The sequence below is a fragment of the Papilio polytes genome, unplaced genomic scaffold, assembly GCF_000836215.1.
Source record: "Papilio polytes unplaced genomic scaffold, Ppol_1.0 DF823980.1, whole genome shotgun sequence".
Classification (NCBI taxonomy): Eukaryota; Metazoa; Arthropoda; class Insecta; order Lepidoptera; family Papilionidae; genus Papilio; species Papilio polytes.
Window position 1 is genome coordinate 1,269,903 of NW_013525224.1, and position 21,536 is coordinate 1,291,438.

The window sequence follows — 21,536 nt, forward strand, 5'->3', positions numbered from 1 at the left end:
CACGAAATTTTGAAGAGAAGGTTATACTTTCAACATATTATATATTTATTGTTGCTTGTGGATGGAAAGGAATATTTAAAGTACAAATTATTAATTCCAAATTATCAATTTAAAAAAATGTAACTTTTATAATGATCATAAAGTTTGGATTTCAAGTTGTGACAAATACTGATAACAGCTGATTCAATGTGACCAGACGTAAATTGAATATTAGCTACTCAAATAACTTTTACTATTTTTTTCGTCATATTGATCGAAAACTTGCTCGTAAAATATGTCGTAAATATAAAAACACTTAATAATGGAGTCCTCATAATATAACACACGAAAACTCAAGTCTTATAATCATTTAAAAAAAAATATAACTACAAATGCACTGACATTCACTGAAGTTGGTCACACTGCCATGTTATATGCGAAGAAGTGACGTCGTTGGTGTTTGAGATCGAGTAATAGAGGGTAAAAAATATTGCAGCGTTTTTAATTTATATTTAATTTGAGACAAACATTCAAGGTCTCTAAATGTTATTATAGGTTTTAAAATGCTGTCTTTAAAATATTAAACATAACTTTATTTGGATTTGTAACATTAGGAAACATCCCCATTGCGGATGTCTAGGCAGCGGTCGCTTGGCCATTTTGGCGGTTTCAAGTGACCGCTTCATCATTGGCCACTTTATAGTATTAAAAAAAAACGATGTTCATATGTCATCTATAATAAGTGATGTTACAAAGTTTAGGTTTGGAATATAGTGTAGTTGCGTGTTGATTGTCATTCTGTAGTGTACGTGTCCAAAGATTTGGAACTAACAGATATTATCCAGTATTCAGTCAGAAATTGCGACTTTGTTATATATGTTAATAACAGAATATCACGCGAAAATTATTAGCAAAGTTCGTGTAACAAACATAATTATTGCATACTTTTGTAATAAAATGATTCAAAGTCATAACGTCGACATGGAATCAATCTCTTAGAGATCCTGTTTTATATTTGTTTCAGAACTAATTTGAATTAGTAAAGTGAGTTTTATAATTTATTTGAATATATTAAAAGTATTGTTTTAGTCTTTACATTCGAGATTTTCTTAACAAATACTAACCTTTACTCATCCCTAATTAAACATTTATTATCTAACTTCTATAAAAAAATTACTTGATATAAGAACTTTTTAAACTTTAGTAAAACGAAATAAAAGCTGGTTAGTTATAACTGATATTTAATCATCAAGACCTAAAAAACCTACGGAAATGTAGATGTAATATGCAATTCAACAATTTCCTAACAGTTCGTATAATCGTTAGTTCGTTAGCCAAGCCTAGACTTTCACGAACCTCACTCATGAAGCACTTTGAAAATTAAATATCAATTCTACGAAACTCTTAACAAATAAACTACTAAAATATAATAAAAACTGTACATAAGTTTAATATTTTAATATACTTTTTATAATATACCATTTCTTACCTTAATGTCACGTTGGAAAATTTTCATCGAGATTTTCGCGTAAAAAGTTGATCATTTATTTGAAGCGGCGTGCAACCCTCGCTCTAAGGGTTGCGGATCGCGACTGACTCGTCGCAGGGAACTACCATCCCTTATATACTCTGACAGGGGTAAGTTTTTCTTTAGTCGTGATTCAGTTTGGGAAAACAGAGGGTGGGATGCCCGGGTAACGTTACGATTGAGTTTCTGGCAACGGTTCAAATTGTTACAACTTATACTGGCTACTGGTATGAATTTTAAAAAGTTAATAGTAAATAATTTATTAAAATGTAGAAAAAAGATTTGACTGTATAACTTAAAACTTATTTTAACATAAAAACTTCGGTCAGCTAACTTAGGTTGTCTTTAATTATCATAATACTTACTAATGTTAGTAATATTATAATTGCGAAAGTACAGATGGATGGATAGATGAGTAGCTTAAACGGCTGAATGGATCTGGATGAAATTTTTCATAGATGCAGAGCATAACTACTCTGGAGGAATATATAAGCTACTTACTTTTTTTTTCTATCCACGAGCGCGGAGTCGCTGGTGAAAACTTTTTGAAATCATAATTCATCGCCAGTTAATGCAATTGTTTTGTTATAATATTATGAAGACTTCTACTTCAAGTATATTTTAAATATTATTTAAATAACAAATATAACTTAACAAATACCTCTACAATTATACTAATATTATAAAGAAGAGTCATTTGTATTTCTCGATTTTTGTATGTATTGAAATAACCCAAAAACTACTTTGACGATGTTTAAAATTCTTTCACTATTAAAAAGCTACGTCATCAATGAGTAATATTAATTAAATTTTTTCTGTTTTTTAATTCCACGCGAAAAAGTCGCGAGCAACAGCTAGTCATATCTAAAGGCCGAAATTCTTTAACACACATTATAACAATGATATAAGAACTAACATTTATATAAAGATCTAAAAACGGCCACATTGTATTCCAAAGGTCGAAGCTATCAAGGTTTGTTAGAATGAACGATGATAGACGCCATAAAAAATAGACCTTCAACATTCGCGTATTCGATTGTGTGTAGAATACATACCACTTCTATGCTTCGAATATGATTAAAGGTCTACATGAAGCAAAAATACAAGAATACCTGCCATTAGTGTGGTTAATCACAAACTATTCGAGTAAGGTTCAATGACCGGACATATAATTTATAACGCCGTGTCAACCTTTGCTGGAATGCGAAATACTAAATTATTTTAAGGGTACGTATACACTGACACGATTCGAGTTCTCTTGAATAGGAAATGGAATACATTTAAGAGGGATTTTACGTTTTATTATCAATTTATTAATATTTATTCATCAATTGTATAAACTATAAACATACTTTAAGTAAGTAAATTGTTTTCCTCTTTAAAAATTGTTAAACTACAATAGAATGTGCTTTATTTTAGATTTTAGCTTCATATTATAGATTTAGTTTTTAAATAGTGACATTTTTCAATTAGCTGAAAAACATCTTGTTTCTTTAAACACAACAATAAAATCCAATGAACAGTGTACACTCACCTTTATTACAATTTTTCCGGTTAAAATTTTTGAAGGTCACAAAATTCCTTAATAGAGAAAAATGTTAGAGTTTGTACAAATTAAAGCACGCATTAGCATATTCAGCGCTTAGTATTACAGCTATAAGGAAATTTGTATTAAAATTTTATATTTTTGGATTACATAAACCTTGACCGTATATAATCTTCAATGACCTTGAAGATGTTATTAAGAAAAAATATTAGTCTGTACGTCTTGTTCAAAATTGTGGCTAAATCTAGTAAAACATTCAGCATAAATAAATCTTTAACTACAGAAACTATTTCAATTATTTATATAATTAAATTCTGTATATTTGAGTAAAATTATTTACAAGCTTTTACCCGTGACTGTTTTCGCGCGAAATAAAAATTTAAAATGAATCGAGGTTCGTTTAACCGGTTCATATCCATGCAATACTGATATTCGTAAAAAGTAAAAAAAGTGAGAACCTGTGTATTCTTACGATATAATTAAACAGCCACTTAGTGAAGATTTTTCTAAAACCACACTAATTCACATACTTTAAGTGCAGTAAACATGAATATAAAAAGTACTCCATAATGACGTAACGAAGGATCATAAACTGCTGAGCACGTGGAGAATCAATCATCCGAAACCTCGAGAACTGTCACCGGAAGTTGACGCAGTGAAGGTTGCGCTACATTATTCAATTATAACTTATTTAACTTTAAGTTAAGATAACCCGATAAGTTATCAAGTTAATGAGCAATAAAAGATTAAGTGTTAAAAAAAGAGTTGATAAATGTTCTCATAAAGTCACAAAAGGTTTTAAAAATTACTATCTTTCGCCCGCGACTCTGACTGCGTGGAAAAAATGAGCTAAATAGTCTATGTGTTCTCCCAGTCTATGGTCTGTCAATTTTCACCGAGTTCTGTTCAAAAGTTTAGGCTACAAACTCTAACAAACATCCATCCGTCTAAACGCATTTATAACGAGTCGTTAATGGTCTATAAAAAAACAGAATTTCTTCTTATTTATCTTACAAAAAACCTAAACTTAGGGACTCTTTCCTTTAGTTGTTGTCCATTAATAAGAAATAAATAGTCGGTTAGTACAGATAACTAAATCTACACTTAAGTCCCGCTTAAGATCAATGAGTACACTTCATGTAAAACTAACTAGTTACGCATACATTTAGTTATTTGAGTCAAAAAATGACATAAATATATTGAATGGCCAGTCGTGGCTGGTCCAGGAGACAGGGAGAGCCGGCGGCCGGCGCCGAGCAGGCGGGGTGCGAGTTGCGAGCTGCGAGTTGCCGGATTGGCGATCGATGGCTTCACGAGACACCGCGGCGCCGCTTGCGTCGACAAACTTAGGATACATAATGATATGTAGCTGTATTGGTTTTATCAAAGCATTTTTTTGTGGCAACTTAGAGAGCGTTACCTAATTAAGCGATGATGGCGAATTGACCACTGCTATCGTTTGTAATAAATCAAAACTTTGCAGAAACTTTACAAATGTTTTTTAATAATAAAAGGGTAGGAGGAGGTAGAGGAATGGATTTTTGCAATTTGATTGACTTCCTCTTTTTATCGACCTTAGGCGATGGATTGGTGTAAATTAACAGTTCTTTTTTTAATTATTTAGTAAATTTACTCTGCGATATTGATATAAGATAGATAACATTTGCTTCATGTATTAATTTTCATACAATTTGATGATTAATTCTAAGAGCTGCAGAACTGGTGACTAAAAAATCCTTTATCCTGTATTTTATAAAACTCTTGTTTGAATATTCCTAATGTACAGTAGAAAATTATCTCCCATAATAAAACAGCTACATACGTTAGTGCGGTGCACGCGGCGCCCGCCGGCTCGTCTGCAACAACAGTAAACAGTCGAACTTGCCGCATCCCATTGTCTCCACCACATTATCTGCGTCTGTTTACACTGACAGTGCCTCGATACTAATGCTATCGCTTAATTAAATTAATGTTGCGAGTACTATTTAGCTTTTTTTTTCGTATCGAGCTGAAAGAGTTCTTTCAGTCTTTTATTTGTAGCAGACGACTTACTCGTATAAATTGTATTGTGATTTGTAACCTCTACTTGATCTGAATTATAAAAGAAATTAAGCTAACTTATTTTATACTTTGGTAAGAACATTAGATATGACATTCTTAAAAACCTAAGAGTTAATCAGACAATGTTTTTTTTTATTTGAGTAATAGTGATTTCTGCAGAAGATTTTGAAGCTCTACAATTTATTCAACTAATGGCGTTATTAATCTATTTTTTTACAAATTTAATTATTTGTATAAAACACTCACTTGGTAATACTAAGAGCGGGCGCGGATTTGACTAAACTATCGCACAACTGTTATGCGATTGTCAATTGTTTCGCAGTCCATTCAAGTGTTTAGTTGTACAACTAAAAATCGAGTAATGAGCGCACCTCCATATAAGCTCATACGAATCAAAGCATACATCCAATTTACCTGAACAATCGGACTTTTCAGTTAAAATGTACTTCATCATCAATTGGCCCTTATCCCTTATGGAGGGTCGGCACACTATGTGCTGCTCTTCCATACATCTCTATCAGCCGTCATATCTGAATCCACTCCATTCTTAAGCATATCCTCTTTCACACCATCCATACTTTCTTCGGTCTTCCTCTTCCTTTGTAGCCATCCACAATACTTTCTGGTTTATGTCTCTACCGTCTCGTCGCAGAACATGTCCATACCACGATACCCTTTTGCTTCTTAATTTCTTCACCGCTGGCACAACTTTCAAACTTCCTCTAATATACATTCTAAAACGTAAAAAATATAAGATGTACTTGTGTAAGCATATTGATAACTTAGCAAGATGAAGGTATAGCTGGCTTAAATAGTGTTGATCAAGAATGTCAATCGCAATACCAGACGATTGCGGTTAACACAAACATCTGTTGTAACAGCAACTATGCAGTACGGCATTCTATCGGCATGCCGTATTCACGAGTATACCTAAATGTCATCAGTAGAGACAGGGACGGTTTTATTATTATCGCCCTGGGCGAGATTATTACGCTTAACGGCAATACAAACCAATACACAGGCTTTCTACTATCCGTCGCCCTGGGCGGTCGTTCCACCTGGCCCGCACGGTATAAGTGCAGACCACGAATCTTCAAGGGCGTTGTTCATGTTGGTATTTGCCTCTATTTCGACATCTACTAAAAAGTAAGACATATTTAGAATATAAAAATAATCCTACATATATATATTCAAGCAGATAGTTACGAGTATTTAGGCTTACAAAGTAATTTTTTGCAGCTTAAATGTGTATATAATATAATTCAATAGTTTAAAATATTTAGACCGCTTGTACACCCACGAACATCTCCATAAGCAGAGTTTTGTTACCAGTTTCTCCCAAATTAGAGTTAAACCACAAACACTTGACACTGGCCCAATCCGCTGTGGGAGAGTCATAAACAAGAAATAGAATAGAATAAATGTGTATGTTTTATCTATACTAGTGTCATAAACAATACAAATTTGTAATTTTTCGTATGTATTGAAATTAATCGAAAACTACTTGACCGATGTTCCAAATTCTTTCGCCATTAATAAGCTTGATTATTACTGAGTACGCTATTGTTATTTTTTACACGTGGACGAAGTCGCGTGCAATAGCTAATTTATATTATAACAATTCGAATCCTTCATAAATTGAAAAGGCATTGTTCACTTCCTGTTGGCTTTTATAAAACAGAAATAGATGATTTTGTAAGCTCGTAGAATTAATAATAACAGTTACAAGTGGCACTTGTTAATTTCATTTATCATAGTTATTCTCACTTTTCGAGTCTTTAAGATAAATATTCAGAAGTATCTTTAGGAAAGGTGCGTGGGCGAAGTGTAGCCTCGAATATTCCTTTGAAAACCGAAAACTTTTTAAAGTAAACGTTTTCAATTAAATGATGCTAAAAATAAGTTTTATAAATTAGGTTAAACTTATTCTTTGAGAGTTTTTAAATTTCATTTCGGAAAAGTGCTAATAATAATTAAAACTGTTTAAAAGAGGTTATTACAGTGGTAGAGCCCGCTTTAACATCTGCGCACGAATAGGTCGGCTCGCCCGGTGTAATACCACGACCACACAGAAAACAGGCGTGAAGTGGAAGATATTCCGCGTATCGTCCGACGAGTGCGGTGCCGGAGGCCTAATTTTAGGCCCTTTCCGTTTCCACCCTTTTCTTAAGAGGAAAGGATAGGAAGGAAAAGTGGATTCGACGGTGGAGGAGACGCATGTCCTCATTATGTGCGTCTCCTCCTTCGTCAATTAAGGGTAGGCAACGCATCTGTATTTGCGGACGTCTATGTTGTGATGTGTGTGATGTCTGTATTGGCAGCGGTCGCTTTCCATTTCGGTGGATTCAGGTGGCCGCTTGCTCGTTTGCCATCTTATGTTATAAAAAAAATTATAGAAAATATTTTTTTAAGATATTATATCTAAATAGTACTATTTTAAGAATATGGTTTAGGGCACTTCGGTTAAGTGCCTATTTGCGCTGGATAAGCACAACTGTTGGTATAAAGCAGTTTTACTTATTTCTACTGGCGTGATCCGCGTAGTCTCTTGTGGCTAGTGAAAACAAATACGCTAACAAACCAGCTTAGCGGTACAACCTACTTATCTTCATCAACTGATGTGACCTTATACCGGTATGCCGACTGTGTACTAAGTTTTTAGAAAGTGTGTTACCTCTCCTTCACACACTATGAACATATTTGCTGTCTCACTCGAACACCATACGAAGAAAATCAGTGTTACTCAGAACATGTGAAGTGCGTATTGTTTTTGTCATAATAATACAATAATACTGGCTGATTTTGGTTTGTTTCTTGTTTAAATATGGAACGTAAAATGGACGAAATGATTACAGTAAGTATTGTTTATTTTAGTTTTTTCCTGTTAAAGATTATACAATTACCAAATAATAAAATCATAAAAGGCTAGCTTTGTTTGTTTTTAAATTTCAAATATGTATTTCAAGCAAATTACAATTGTTAAATCAAAAAGTTAGAAAACACAAACTTAATTTTTTTTTTGTGAATTATGATGTACAAATTCTAAATATTTAAACTCACGATAAGAATTTAGATAAAACTTGATAAAAATAACTCCGATTAAATATTAACAAGGAACTTATCTCTTGACCAAAGATAGCGTGATATTAAAACATTTTTTTTTAGACTTTAACCAGATTAAATAAACTAGATACGAATTAATTATATTTGTAATTACATAATTAATTAATAGAGAAAACTAATTTTGTGCATATCACAGTTGGAATGTGTAACTTTTTTATAAAACATAAGGTGGCAAACGAGCAAGCGGGCACCTAAATCCAATGAAACGGAAAGCGACAGCTGCCCATAAACATCCGCAATTGCAGATGCGTTGTCCCTTAATTAACTGAGGAGGAGATGCACATAAAGAGGACATTTCCATCCCATCCTTTCCTCTTAAGAAAAGGGTGGGAAGGGAAAGGGACTAAAATTAGGCCTCCGGCGCCACACTCCTTAGACGAAAAACGGAATTACTTCCACTTCACGCCTGTTTTCCTTGTGGTCATGGTATTATACCGGACGCGCCGGCCCATTCGTGCGAAGATGTTATAGCGGGCACTAACACAGTTAATTTTTAATACCACGACCACACAGAAGACAATGTGAAATGGGAGCAATTTCGTGTTTCGTCTGATGAGTGTGGTGCCGGAGGCCTAATTTAAGTCCCTTTCTCTTTACCACCCTTTTCTTACAAGGAGAGGATGGGAACAGGAAGTGGATTTGATGGTAGAGGAGATGCATAGGAAGAGGAAATATCCTCTTGATGTACGTCTCCTCCTCCGTCGGATAAGGATAGGTAACGCATCTGCAATTGCGGATGTCTATGGGCAGTGGTCGCTTCGCCATATTGGCGGATTCAGGTGGCCACTTGCTCGTTTGCCACCTTATTTTATTAAAAAAAAAATTAGGAAATTTTGTGATCGAAAATATAACTATATATCCAACCGCTTATCATTCCGTATTGCCTATATCAATTTTCCTGTTGCCAATAAAAATAGAGTACATTTAGTTAATTGTGTACTAGTAATAACGTATTATGCTCTACCTACTATATTTATCATCCCAGAAAATAATAAATATCTTTATTTATTTATAGGACACATCAACAGATGAAAAGGAAAAAAATAACAACGATAATAATGGAGAGACAGATTTCATTCATGGAATATGTCGACAGAAATATTATGAAGGAAATTATAACATGTTTTTATTAATATTTATTATAGCAGTGTCCATAGGAGTGATTGTACAGAATTTAAAATTAGATAATTCAAATAAAAATTTTACCAAAGATTATAAGACCGACAGAAGGAAGTACTGGGTATATTCTGCGTACAACGATGTAGAGAACAAAAACGGATTATTAAAGCATGTCCATTTAGTGCTTGAAAGAATAGGTTATGAGAAAAGTTCTAACACAACTCCTTGGAGTCTTTTATGGTCGCACGATTACCCTTTCCGAGTGTTATATCCAAATTTACATAGATTAAAACCAAATCAGATGGTCAATCACTTTCCCGGTACAGGATTTATAACTAATAAAGTTGATTTAGCAACTTCGAACTCTAAATATATACCTAAAGCGTTCAAATTGCCCGCCAACAAGAATGAGTTTCTACAATACGCATCAAAGAATAAAGATGCATTATTTTTGGAGAAACACAATCAACACAGAGGAGTATTTCTCAAGAATGTGAGTGAAATAGACTTGTCAAGTGGAGAAAGTTTCGTGCAAGAGTATGTACAAAAACCGTTCTTAGTGGATGGACATAAGTTTGACATTGGTGTGTATGTTGTCCTAACGTCTGTTAATCCTCTAAGAGTTTATTACTACAAAGGTGATGTATTATTCAGGTAAATATGTATAGTTTTCTCTTTCTATAATTTACACGTCCTGCTTTTCGATGACGTCAGTAGGCTTGAACGTGTAACGAAAATAGAGTAGCACTGTGAAACTTTTATAGTCTATGATTTTCACTCATATCTTTATTCAACGATTGATAAAGCTAAGAAAAACTACGTAATTTACATCTTAGTTACCTAAATAAACTCTCCTATTAATAAATTCAGATAAGTTTTAATTAAATTTAGTGTTAATTAGATTCAAGAATAAAAATTAAGGCCACTACGTCTGCTCTTCGTTTAAAAATATTCTATATTTTATTATAATATAACGAAGAAAAAATTTTACGTCATTACTATCTTGTAAACCAAATTCCTTGTTTCAGATACTGTCCTGCAAAGTACTATCCATTCGACCCCAAAGTATTAGACAAGTACGTAGTAGGAGACGATTATCTGCCAACGTGGGAAGTGCCTTCTTTAGCACATCCCTACACCGCGCTGGGTTTTACTATGAAAGAAGCGTTTGATACCTACGTTAGGTCTAAGGTAATAGCATAAACTTTATTAATTTAAAACTCGCTCTAAAATCGACGAGTAACGTAAATCTTCATATCAAATGAATAGAGAAAATTAAGAAACGAATCACCAATAACGCGGTCGTGGGTTCGATTTCCGATATTAAGAAATATTTAGTTTTCACGTTAAAGGGTGAAGAAAATGTAAAACAATATGAATCGTTTCCTTCTAACTACTAAAAATTAAGTTACATTTCCTACTTCTTTTGCTAGTATATTTATATTCAATCAATAAATGTCAGGGCAAAGATCCGGCAGTAATGTGGACCGAAGTGGAGAGCGCTATATCTGAAGTATTTCTGAACAAGGAACATCATATCATTGAGGCAGTAAGTATGTTTATTATTTACCAGCTTTCGCATGTGATTCCGTCCGCATGAAATTGAAAAAAAAAATGTGAGTATCATATCCATCTATGCCAAATTTCATCGAGATAGGTTCAGCCGTTTAGGCTACAAACTCTAACAAACACCCATCCATCTAAACTTTCGCATTTAAGACATTAGTACGATTTGTAATACGTTAATAACATAAAACTATTAATATATTTTTGATACCAACTTATCATTATTATTACACATCTTTTATTAGCCACACCTGATATTTTTATTTCGTTTGATAAATTACATTAAAGTTCTTTTCTCTGATTTTATTTTCTTCCTCACCTCTAGCACAATTCACAGTATCTTCTCCCTTGCTTTACAACGTTCATATGGATTTAACGCACAGTGTTATAAACCTCAATATTTTATCTTAATTTTTAAGGCCTTCCTTGGTATAATACGAGATTCAAAATGCAACAGATAATTTATTTTTTTACCCTCTTTCTGACAGCTCAACAACTATCCATCAGGAGACAACTTCTTCGAGATGATGCGGTTTGATTTAGTTGTAGACGAGGACTTAAAGGTTTATCTTCTAGAAGCTAATATGTCACCTAATTTAAGCTCAGCTCATTACCCGCCAAATCAGCTACTGTACGAACAAGTCCTGTTTAACCTATTCTCTCTGGTTGGTGTTGCCAGTTACATTAATGGACGAGGAAATACAGATTTAAGGTAAAATATATAATGTTATTTATTTACAATTATTTGTAAGTAGTTATATTTACATATCATTTAATAATGAATACTTATTAACATGACACATCATGACTATTCAATCTTTAATGCTGATTCATTCTTGTGATTACTGCTCCGTCATACATTATTTAAGATTGTAGTATACTATCTAATTACGTTTTATAACTATGTGTGGCCATGGCTTATGCTAGGTTTTGATGTTTCCATTTATTTTATCACTACCTGTTGCCCGCGACTTCGTCCGCTTGGTTTAGAAAACATACGAACTATTTAAATAACAAAAAGCTACGTATCCCTTAGGAACCGGACATTTCGCGGGGATGAACCTTATCCCATGTGTCAAATTCCGTGCCAAATTTCAATAAGGTATATTGGACTGTTGCAGAATGATCGAGTAAACATTAAAAAATTAAATTAATGAATCCCACGGGAACCGTTACTTTTCCCGGGATAAAAAGTAGCCTATGTGTTCTTCCAGATTATGCTCTATATCTGTGCCGAATTTCATGGAGATCCGTTCAGCCGTTTAGGCTACAAACGCTAACAAACATCCATCCATCCATCTAAACTTTCGCATTTATAATATTAAGTGAGATAATAAGATTAATTAAAAATTAATTATTAATATTGAATTATGTTTCAACGGACTCATGTTACGTAGTTACCGTAACAAAATTGTTAAACGAAGCAGGGAAAGCTGTCTTTAATAAGTTTTGTTAACATTTTTGTCTTCAACTTATCTCACCAAAATAAATCTTCGAATCAGGCATTTGTATAAGTGGTCAGTTTCTAATAGTTTAGGCAAATCTTTCATAGATACGAATCCCTTAGTAAGAAACACCCAAATATATATTGCAAGCATCCGTCGTTAAAAGTTTTATGACCTCACTACAAAGGATCTATCGTTCGATTTATTTTTAGATATACCGTTCACTTTTGAAGTAGGAATTTCCTAAATGTTAAAAAGCGACAGGATTTTATTGAAAGAGCAAACATTACTAGATTACTTATCTTTGATAAAACCTAAACCAAGAAATATTTCTCCTAATCTAACCAAATCGTGAGTTTTATTCTCTTTAAAAAACTGAGATAATTTTTTTATGTGTTAAGGCAATGGACTGGTATAAGTTTAACAACTACATATATCCATTTTAAAACGAAATAAGGGCAATTAATGTACACCTAAAATGTTTTATTTTTTAGGGAACAGACCCAAGCAGAAAATATGGTGTCAGCACAGAAAAATATAGCAGTATGGAGTGACGAATGCAGTACAAAATGCAGAGATCGGTGCGAAGCCTCACCGATTTGTAATCTGTGCAGACCTTGTCTTGGCGCCAAATTGAGAAAAAATTTACTTCAAGCTCATAGAGAATTCTTACACAAGGGTGACTTTAAAAGATTATTTCCACCTGAAATGGTAAAATTATTATTACTTTTTTATGCTAGCCCCTAAATGAGTAGTTTAAATTGACTATAATTTCCAACGTAAATTGCAAAACATTTTGATAGTAAAATATTGAACTTTGCTTATCAACATATATTATTTTTATTCTCAATGATTATTTTATCCAATTATAACTGATTTCTCATTAAACTTGTGTAACAGCGATGTTATCAGTTACCCACCCACAACTTGTATACGTCTTATCAAATATTTCCTTAAAAAGTATAAGATATGTGGAACACTTTATGTTCAGGTCAACAAATTTTCGCCAAAAAGATTAACTTATAACATGACAATATAATTGCTATACCGCAGTATAAACTATTGCACAATTCGATGACTCAATGAGATAAAGAAATCGATAACTAACCAAGTCAAGTTACGTTAAAATTTGTTGATAATTTTTCTAGATTATTTTCGTATCCTGTTTTACTTTTTAATTTGTCGATCTAAAGATTTACTTTAGTAATTCATTGATCGAAACGATCACAAAGGTGTATCACGAATATTCGTGATAACGTTTTCGTAACGACATCGACAAAACTTTTATTAGATTAGTGCATTGCCCTACGGTATCTAAAGTACACAAACGAATCTATAAGTTCTGGCCACAATCAGTCAAATCCGTAATAGACCCTCTGTTACCAAAGATTTCTGATTGAAAAGTGTTAACTCATTTTAATTTCAGACACAAAAACAAGTGACTACAGAGCAATTTACAAGCTTGAACAAAATGAATCAACTGCAGTATTTATGGTATCAAGGAAAATGTAACATCGACATCACATGGTGTAAATAAAATCGATTTATAAAACCATTTATTTATTAAAAATAAAACTTATTTATTAAATTTAAAACATATTTTCTTATCCTATGTACTATAGAAGTTTGTAGACAATTTGCAACGTCATCGCCGTAAATCTGACTTAAACATCTCCATACTCACATTGAAAAAACATAGATTAAAAATATGTTTTGATTTCAGTGTTTGTTTCTCTCTGAAACTCCCGGTAACTGGCATCCAACTTACATACATGTATGTACATTTTTAACTTGTAGAATCCATCAGATAAAAATCTGATAAGAATGTTGTACAAGGCTATTGCATTGCATCAATAGGTTATTTTGGAGACACCTGCTCTTAACCACTGATACTCTGCTGATTGAGGATTTTGTCATTGGACCATTGACTGCAGAAGTCCCAATATGTAACTCCCTAAATCCTCGTCCTGACTGGTCCAAGATACGTAAATATTCTTTGTATTATCATTATCCCCTTCAAACTTAATGAGAACTGATTCTACAGATATATTACCATCAGAAATAGTGATGGACCAACCTTGTAATTTCTCTTCCAGTAATGCTTTAAGTTTTTCTGCAGTTTTCACAGCAGGACCGCTATCTTCGAAACGGACTGTACTCGTGAAACGAATCACATGTCTATTTATCCCAATTTCATTGCAAACCTCATCAATATCAAGGAATGAAAGTCTATTATCCTTCACACATAAAATACCATGGACTATTCTACGTCTTTTTGGATCTGGAGGCTGTGCATTGTATCTCACAGATTCAGCCTTAAGTAGTCTTAAGGAGACATCAATTGGTATCTTTGTTGGGGTACTAATTGTACTTGTTTCACCATTAGCTGGCATGTAACAATTAATCTTAAATTCTTTTTCAATTTTATCCTTTAAGAACTCCATTTTCTGTGCCTCTCCATGTACTAATAAGACATTTTTAGGTTCACAATATTGTATCAATTGCATTATACCCTTTGCATCAGCGTGTGCCGAGAATGACATATATTCTACAGCCATTTTAACATCAACAACTTGACGATTCTCAAATTCTACCTTCTTTGCTCCATTAAGAATTTTGTGACCCACAGTACCTTGCACACAGAAACCAGGCATTATCAACATATTCTGCTCATAAGGTGCCCATTTTTTAAATATGTTTAAAGACAAACCAGCATGCAACATGCCTGGGGTAGCAAACACAACCATCGCTCCAGGATTGTCTATGTATGATTTATCGAAAGGTTTTATATGCTTAAAATCAAACATATTTCTTTGCACAAAAGTCTTCCTAATCTTTTGATTGGTCCATGTTATAAACATTTTATAGTAATTGTTTGCCTTTTCAGTTAGACCCAAGGCAAAGTACACTGGATATTTCAAATTCATTCTCTCCCAATATGTTTCAAGTAGAATACACAATTCTTGTGCTCTACCCAATGCAAACACTGGAATCAACACTTTGCCACCTTTTTCAACACATTCATGAACTTTCTTAAGAAAATCCCGTTCACGGCAGCGTTTTGAGTCACGGATGGTTGTTGCATAAGTGGACTCTGTTATCATTAAATCAGGTCTGCATTTATCTATCCAAGCAGCTCCAAGATGTCTGTCTGGTGTCATATTATAATCTCCGGTATACACAACAGATTGATTGCCAACTCTTACCCAAAACATGGCAGCACCTAGGACATGTCCAGCATAGTATGCTTTTATCTCCAACTCATTATCTACCATTACAGACTGATGCAATGTGACTGCAGTCACTTTCTTTATGCAATCTTTAATCATTTGTGATGTAAAGAAATTTGACTCTCCCTTCCTCTCTACAATAAGCTTCCTCATATCTTCTAGCAAAATTGGAGCTATAGCTTTTGTAGGATGGGTCATATAAATCGGTCCAGTATATCCAACCATTTCGGACATATAAGGTAACGCGCCGCAATGATCTAAATGAAAATGAGATATAATAACACAATCTATCTGACTCGTTATAGGTCCTTCGGGAACAATGTATGAAAAATCAGGAAATCTACGTTCATCGTTATATCCCATGTGCATACCACAATCTAACATAATGTTTTTACCGCCCATTGAGAGAAGAATGCAACTGCGTCCAACATCTTGGCCTGCTCCTAAAGGAGTGATCTTTATGTCAGGCATGTTGATTTCCTTTTTTACACTTTGTTAGTTTTTTGTCACGATCTTTGAATTACTTCCTATGGCGTAATCTAAATTAAACACCTTATCACGCTACTATACCTCGAAACTCTATAGTATTTTTAACAATGAATTGGTCCTCACATCGTATTATTTACAGTGAAATAATTAAATAAACAATATCTGCATCACTTGTTACACAGCCAAACGAGTTTAAGCGAGTTTAGAACCGAATTTCAATTTTTTGTCCTTCACTTATATCTACACAACACGCAGTTTAAAAATCATGACATTGACAAATATTAAAATCAAAGAGTAGTAGTATAACCTTTATGTTACCTTTATATATTCTTTGATGTTCGATTCACACTTGGCCAGTACAGTTAGACAGTTGAGACGGCCGGTCATAAATTGTGTGGACCCACTGGCGCCTTTTAGTGCTCATACTACGCTTGTTTTTTTTTGCTAGTCTACTGACTAACTGTACTAGCCAAGTGTAACCCAGGCGTTAACACTAGCTCTGATAGTGATGTACATTTGCATCGAACAAAGATGATGACATTTCATATTGATACATCGAAAACAAAGACATTTCTTTTTTAAATTATTTCTTATTGATGATGATGATTGATGATGAGTTGTTAAATTGGTTAACAAAAAAAATAAAGATTTTCAAGTTATCAAGTTCTTTAATACTAAAAACACGTGTTTCCTTTGGTTGTGAGTATCAAAATTAGCCAATATCTTTATTTTCTTTATGTTTGAATTTTAAACATTAACTAAAAGTATTCAGTACTTTCCATGAAAAATCGATTGAATTTACTCGATTTCTGTGAATTGACAAGATATAAGCGACCAATGTCAATGACAAGTGATGGCACGCAAAAAATATTTTTTTGTTTATTGACTTGGTTTCATTCTTAATCTAATCTTGTTTTCTATTTTGCTTAAAATATAATGATATTGTAAAATAATAGGACATTTTTCTGCCAAACATAACCATATTTATGGTTAGTTTTACTTAAAGCAAATCTAACACCTTTAAAGTAGAATTTCAAGTGTTCAAACAAGTAGTTAATTTCGTGATAAGCTTATCAATGTTTTGCCGGCTTTCCCGGTGTCAGACGTGTTTCTACTGGATTTGAGAATTTAAAAAGTTTGTTATTTATTAAATAACTAAATACAATGTCGGGGGAAAGTTCTAATTCTAATGGTGATAGAAAAGTAGCTCTCATTACTGGTATAACAGGGCAGGTACGTATCGGTCTTTTAAGTTAATTTCAAACAAGTCGAGTAATTTATGTACGTGTACGAATTTCAACAATAACAGGCTATACAAAAAAATCTTATCAGAGTAAATACAGTATAATAAACTGAAAGATTCAGTAAGAAATTCAAATAAAACTCAATGTATACGGCGATACATTTCTTACAATTCACTACGTGGCTATCACTAATTTGTTATATATTTATTTTTTGGGACAAAATTTTTTTTATAAATCATAAAATTTTTAGGATGGTTCCTACTTAGCTGAATTTTTAATTGAAAAAGGATATGAGGTGCACGGAATTTTAAGGCGATCTTCGTCATTTAACACTGGCCGCATACAGCATTTGTATGGCCAGCCAGCATGCCATACCGGTGGGAAGATGCACCTTCATTATGGTGACCTTACCGACACCACTTGCCTTATTAGTATTATTTCTAAGGTAAGTTATTTCATTATTATCTGCTTGCGCCCCAGTTTTGGGCTCACAGCCGACTCTACTAAGACATAGATAGTCTGGCCAGGTGAGGGATAGCTTCACACATATTTTTTAATTTCTTCACCAATATGTGCAAGTTGTGTTTTCTTTTACTGTGATAATTTCATATAAAAATGAACAAGTTTCCCTTCTACAGTATTATTTAGTAAACACTTATTTAGGTTTACTAAGTGCTAAAGCAACATTATAAGGAAGCAATGTTATTTTATCCCTTATTGTGGCAATGTTACTATTTTAAAGAAAAGCAAAAAAAGAATAGGTATCTAAGTAAAAAATATTTTATAGTGATTGTCTATCCTTATGACATACTATACAAAAAAAACATGGACAAATTGAGTACCTTCTTTTGGAAAGTTGGTCAATAAATAGGGTTAGTACTAAACACTCCAGAAATAAACTTAAAAATATGATAAAAGGCGTTAATCAAGTTTTTAAAGAATTATAATAGGATTATCTATGCCTCATAAATATTCAATCTCATTTACATATGTAGTTTTAATTATATTTTATCTGTTGAAAGTTATTCCAGCGAACATGTATTATTATGTCTAGCATGTATTGTCATCCGCTTACATAAAAGGTATAAATATATACAGAAACCTTCAGTATGTATAAATATTTGCATTACAAAAAGTATGAAAACCACTGACAATTTTCTTTAGTATAATATATATACACTGATATATGTTACAATAATCTATATGTAAACATATAATAAAATTGGAGTGTCTGTAATGTCAAAATAAAAATTTCCAGATTTCGAGAAGCTGATGTATTTGCGTTGCTGGTAACAAAAATCGCATTTAAAAATGTCTTGTCTGTCTGTATGTCTTCAAGCCGCGTTTGTTCCAGATAATCGCCAAAACTGCTGGCCGATTTAGACCAGACTTTTGTTTTTTTTTTACGAGTTGTCGCCCGCAAACTTCGTTAGCGCAAATTTAGACCACCCGAAAAGTCCGGTCAAAATCGCCCCAGCCGTTTGGGAATTGCCCCAAACAAACGCGGCTTGCGGACAGATAGAAAGACAATTTTTAATGCAATTTTCGTTATCAGCAACGCGAATACATCATCTTCCCGAAATCTGGAATTTTTCTTTTGATATTAGAAACATACTCTCCAATCTGTACTATTATAATAAAGTGTAAACACACACTTCTTTGTTGCCTAAGATGTCAGCAATTATAACATATTTTAAATAGTTCTTTTTTTAATAAATAGCCCTACACTTACGTCACGCTTTATATTTTCACGCCGTTAAAATTAGGGGTAAATATTTTGGATAAAAAACCCTAATGTGGGAAAGAGATCATAAATTGCTGCCAACATCAAGGAAGCAATTGTCATTTGTGCATTTGAATTTTGACATTTCATGCGGATGAAGCCGCATGGAACAGCTAGTTTTATTATATGCATAGCTTCTAAAAGTAATTCCCGCGCAAATAAAAATGAATTAACAAAATGGCGGGTTAACAACAGAGTTTTATGCTCCCATTGTTATGTATTGTATAACAATAGTTACTTTGTTTATCATTTATTAAATAGGTTGAAACATCTGGTTTCATTTACTACGAACATGATCGTTGCTTTGTAATTACGTTATACGAGCCGAGGTATAAGCATTCCTTTGAAAGTGAAAGAGATAAGGCGAAATTACACTTAGTTGAGTAATCTATACTAATTTTATAAAAAGGAAAGATTTGTATTTTTTGGATTTATTTCAATATTTCAATAATTACTGGGCCGATTTCAAAAATAGTTTCGCCATTAAAAGGCTACGTAATCTGTGAGTAACATAGGAATTTTTTTATAATTTTACGCAGGCGAAGTCGCGAGCAACAGCTACTATACAATATTCCGGGACTGCCAAATAAATTTAAGATTTTTAAAACAAGCATCAGATCCTTCTTACCATTGAAAGATTATTCGTCTTGATGATTCCGAGTAACGATTTTCTATCAAAGACTAACCGTCATTTCCGATTATCATTAGATTAATCGCGTTAAAATCGATAAGATTAAAAATATTCTAAAGCCATTAGTACCTAATCTATTACATGAATGTAAAAACCCTTTTAAGTTCCAAGTATTGCGATATCCATCTATTGTTACAAGTTCCAGATTGTCTTTATAACAAAAATACAATTTAAACAAAGATACTGCATATGATAGAGTAGACTACTTTTTACTACAGAAAATCGTACAATTCCCTCAGTTTGACAGCTAATTAGAAAGTCTTAGGCCCTGTCCGACTACTGGCTGATAGAGGTTCAGATAGCTTAAATATTACGTAACTGTTAGATAAGGTAACAAAATCCAAAATTGTTATCACACAATTTACAATTTGGGAGGACAGGCCCTTAGGTAAATTTACTGTGTTCGTTCCAGACTCGTCCTAAAGAAATTTACAATCTAGGAGCCCAATCACACGTTAAAGTATCGTTCGAACTGAGCGAGTATACGGCACAAGTGGACGCTCTTGGTACTTTAAGGTTGCTAGAGGCAGTCCGCGTGGTCGGTCTAGAGAAAGAGACCAAGATATACCAAGCCTCGACATCTGAACTGTACGGAAAGGTGGTTGAAGTTCCACAGACCGAGAAAACTCCTTTCTATCCACGGTCACCGTATGGTAAGTATTCGGTATCAGATATACCGAACATTTTCGACTTGTAGGGGCTTGTCCCACCACTGACCGATAGAGTGCCAGATAGCTTAAAAATGACGTTACTGTCAGAAAAGGAAACAAAACCTGATATTTCCATCACATATTTTTCACGTTGGATTATTATCAGACAATTTACAATTTGGTGGGATAGGCTGTAAATCTCTATTTTTTTCAACCTATTTTACAATATACTCGCTGGGTCCTAGGGAACTTAGAACAGCCTGGGAATCACTGAAAAACATTAGTGCTTATCCTATGTAAAACTTAATTCTATTATAATGTACAGGGACAGGGCTAGCCAGGCCAGGGTAGCATAGCTTCCAGCGCCAAACAGGCATGAGATAAACCTTTACCAATTGTTTTGTATGTTTTGTTAGCATGTGCAAAGCTCTACGGTTATTGGATAGTGGTTAATTACCGCGAAGCCTATAACATGTTCGCTTGCAATGGCGTCCTCTTCAACCACGAGAGTCCGCGTCGAGGCGAGAACTTTGTGACTAGGAAGATAACACGAGGCGTCGCTAAGATAACATTAGGTCTCATGTCCTGTTTGGAATTGGGCAATTTGGACAGTAAACGAGATTGGGGACATGCGAAGGATTATGTAGAGGTAATTTTCTGATGTATTTTGATTTATTTCTAGATTTTTCTGGTAAAGAGGGAATTAGTTTGTGAGGTGAATACATTATCTATGGATGTAATATTTTTTTTTTTATTTAATAATTTAATTGGCAGATTTTCAGTAAAGTAATCAGTATAATAAATGTTCAAATAATTTAAAAAATACTAAAGTGTTTACAATCGCTAGAGACCCATATGAATGACTTTAAAAATGATTTCTCAGTTTTTTATTTTACAAATTTGATTACATGTTGATAAACTTTCTCTTTGGATCCTGTCCCCAAACTGATTATTATTCCGGCCTCTTTATCATCATCCTGTCCCGCTTTATCATCTTACACCAACTTGATTATCATCCCTCCCTCTCTTTGATCATTGTGCTGCGTCCCCTGTCCTTGATTATCACCCTGCCTCACCCCAAG

The 21,536-nt window shown here is 33.5% G+C and overlaps 3 protein-coding genes across 3 annotated transcripts; 2 read left to right on the top strand and 1 right to left on the bottom strand.

Annotated features, from left to right (window-relative positions):
• The first annotated feature begins 7,840 nt into the window (after positions 1–7,840).
• LOC106101581 (tubulin polyglutamylase ttll6) lies at positions 7,841–13,962 on the top strand. Its single transcript, XM_013280862.1, has 7 exons — positions 7,841–7,968; positions 9,253–10,010; positions 10,385–10,547; positions 10,819–10,905; positions 11,411–11,634; positions 12,862–13,078; positions 13,794–13,962. The coding sequence occupies exons 1-7, from the start codon at positions 7,939–7,941 to the stop codon at positions 13,902–13,904; spliced, it is 1,590 nt and encodes a 529-aa protein (XP_013136316.1). The 5' UTR covers positions 7,841–7,938; the 3' UTR covers positions 13,905–13,962.
• Positions 13,963–14,104: 142 nt separating this feature from the next.
• On the bottom strand, positions 14,105–16,369 carry LOC106101580 (integrator complex subunit 11). Its single transcript, XM_013280861.1, has one exon. The coding sequence runs from the start codon at positions 16,066–16,068 to the stop codon at positions 14,281–14,283; it is 1,788 nt and encodes a 595-aa protein (XP_013136315.1). The 5' UTR covers positions 16,069–16,369; the 3' UTR covers positions 14,105–14,280.
• A 570-nt stretch (positions 16,370–16,939) lies between these two features.
• Positions 16,940–21,154, top strand: LOC106101619 (GDP-mannose 4,6 dehydratase). The gene is made up of 4 exons (XM_013280911.1): positions 16,940–17,319; positions 17,581–17,775; positions 20,217–20,457; positions 20,871–21,154. The coding sequence occupies exons 1-4, from the start codon at positions 17,251–17,253 to the stop codon at positions 21,113–21,115; spliced, it is 750 nt and encodes a 249-aa protein (XP_013136365.1). The 5' UTR covers positions 16,940–17,250; the 3' UTR covers positions 21,116–21,154.
• Positions 21,155–21,536: the final 382 nt, after the last annotated feature.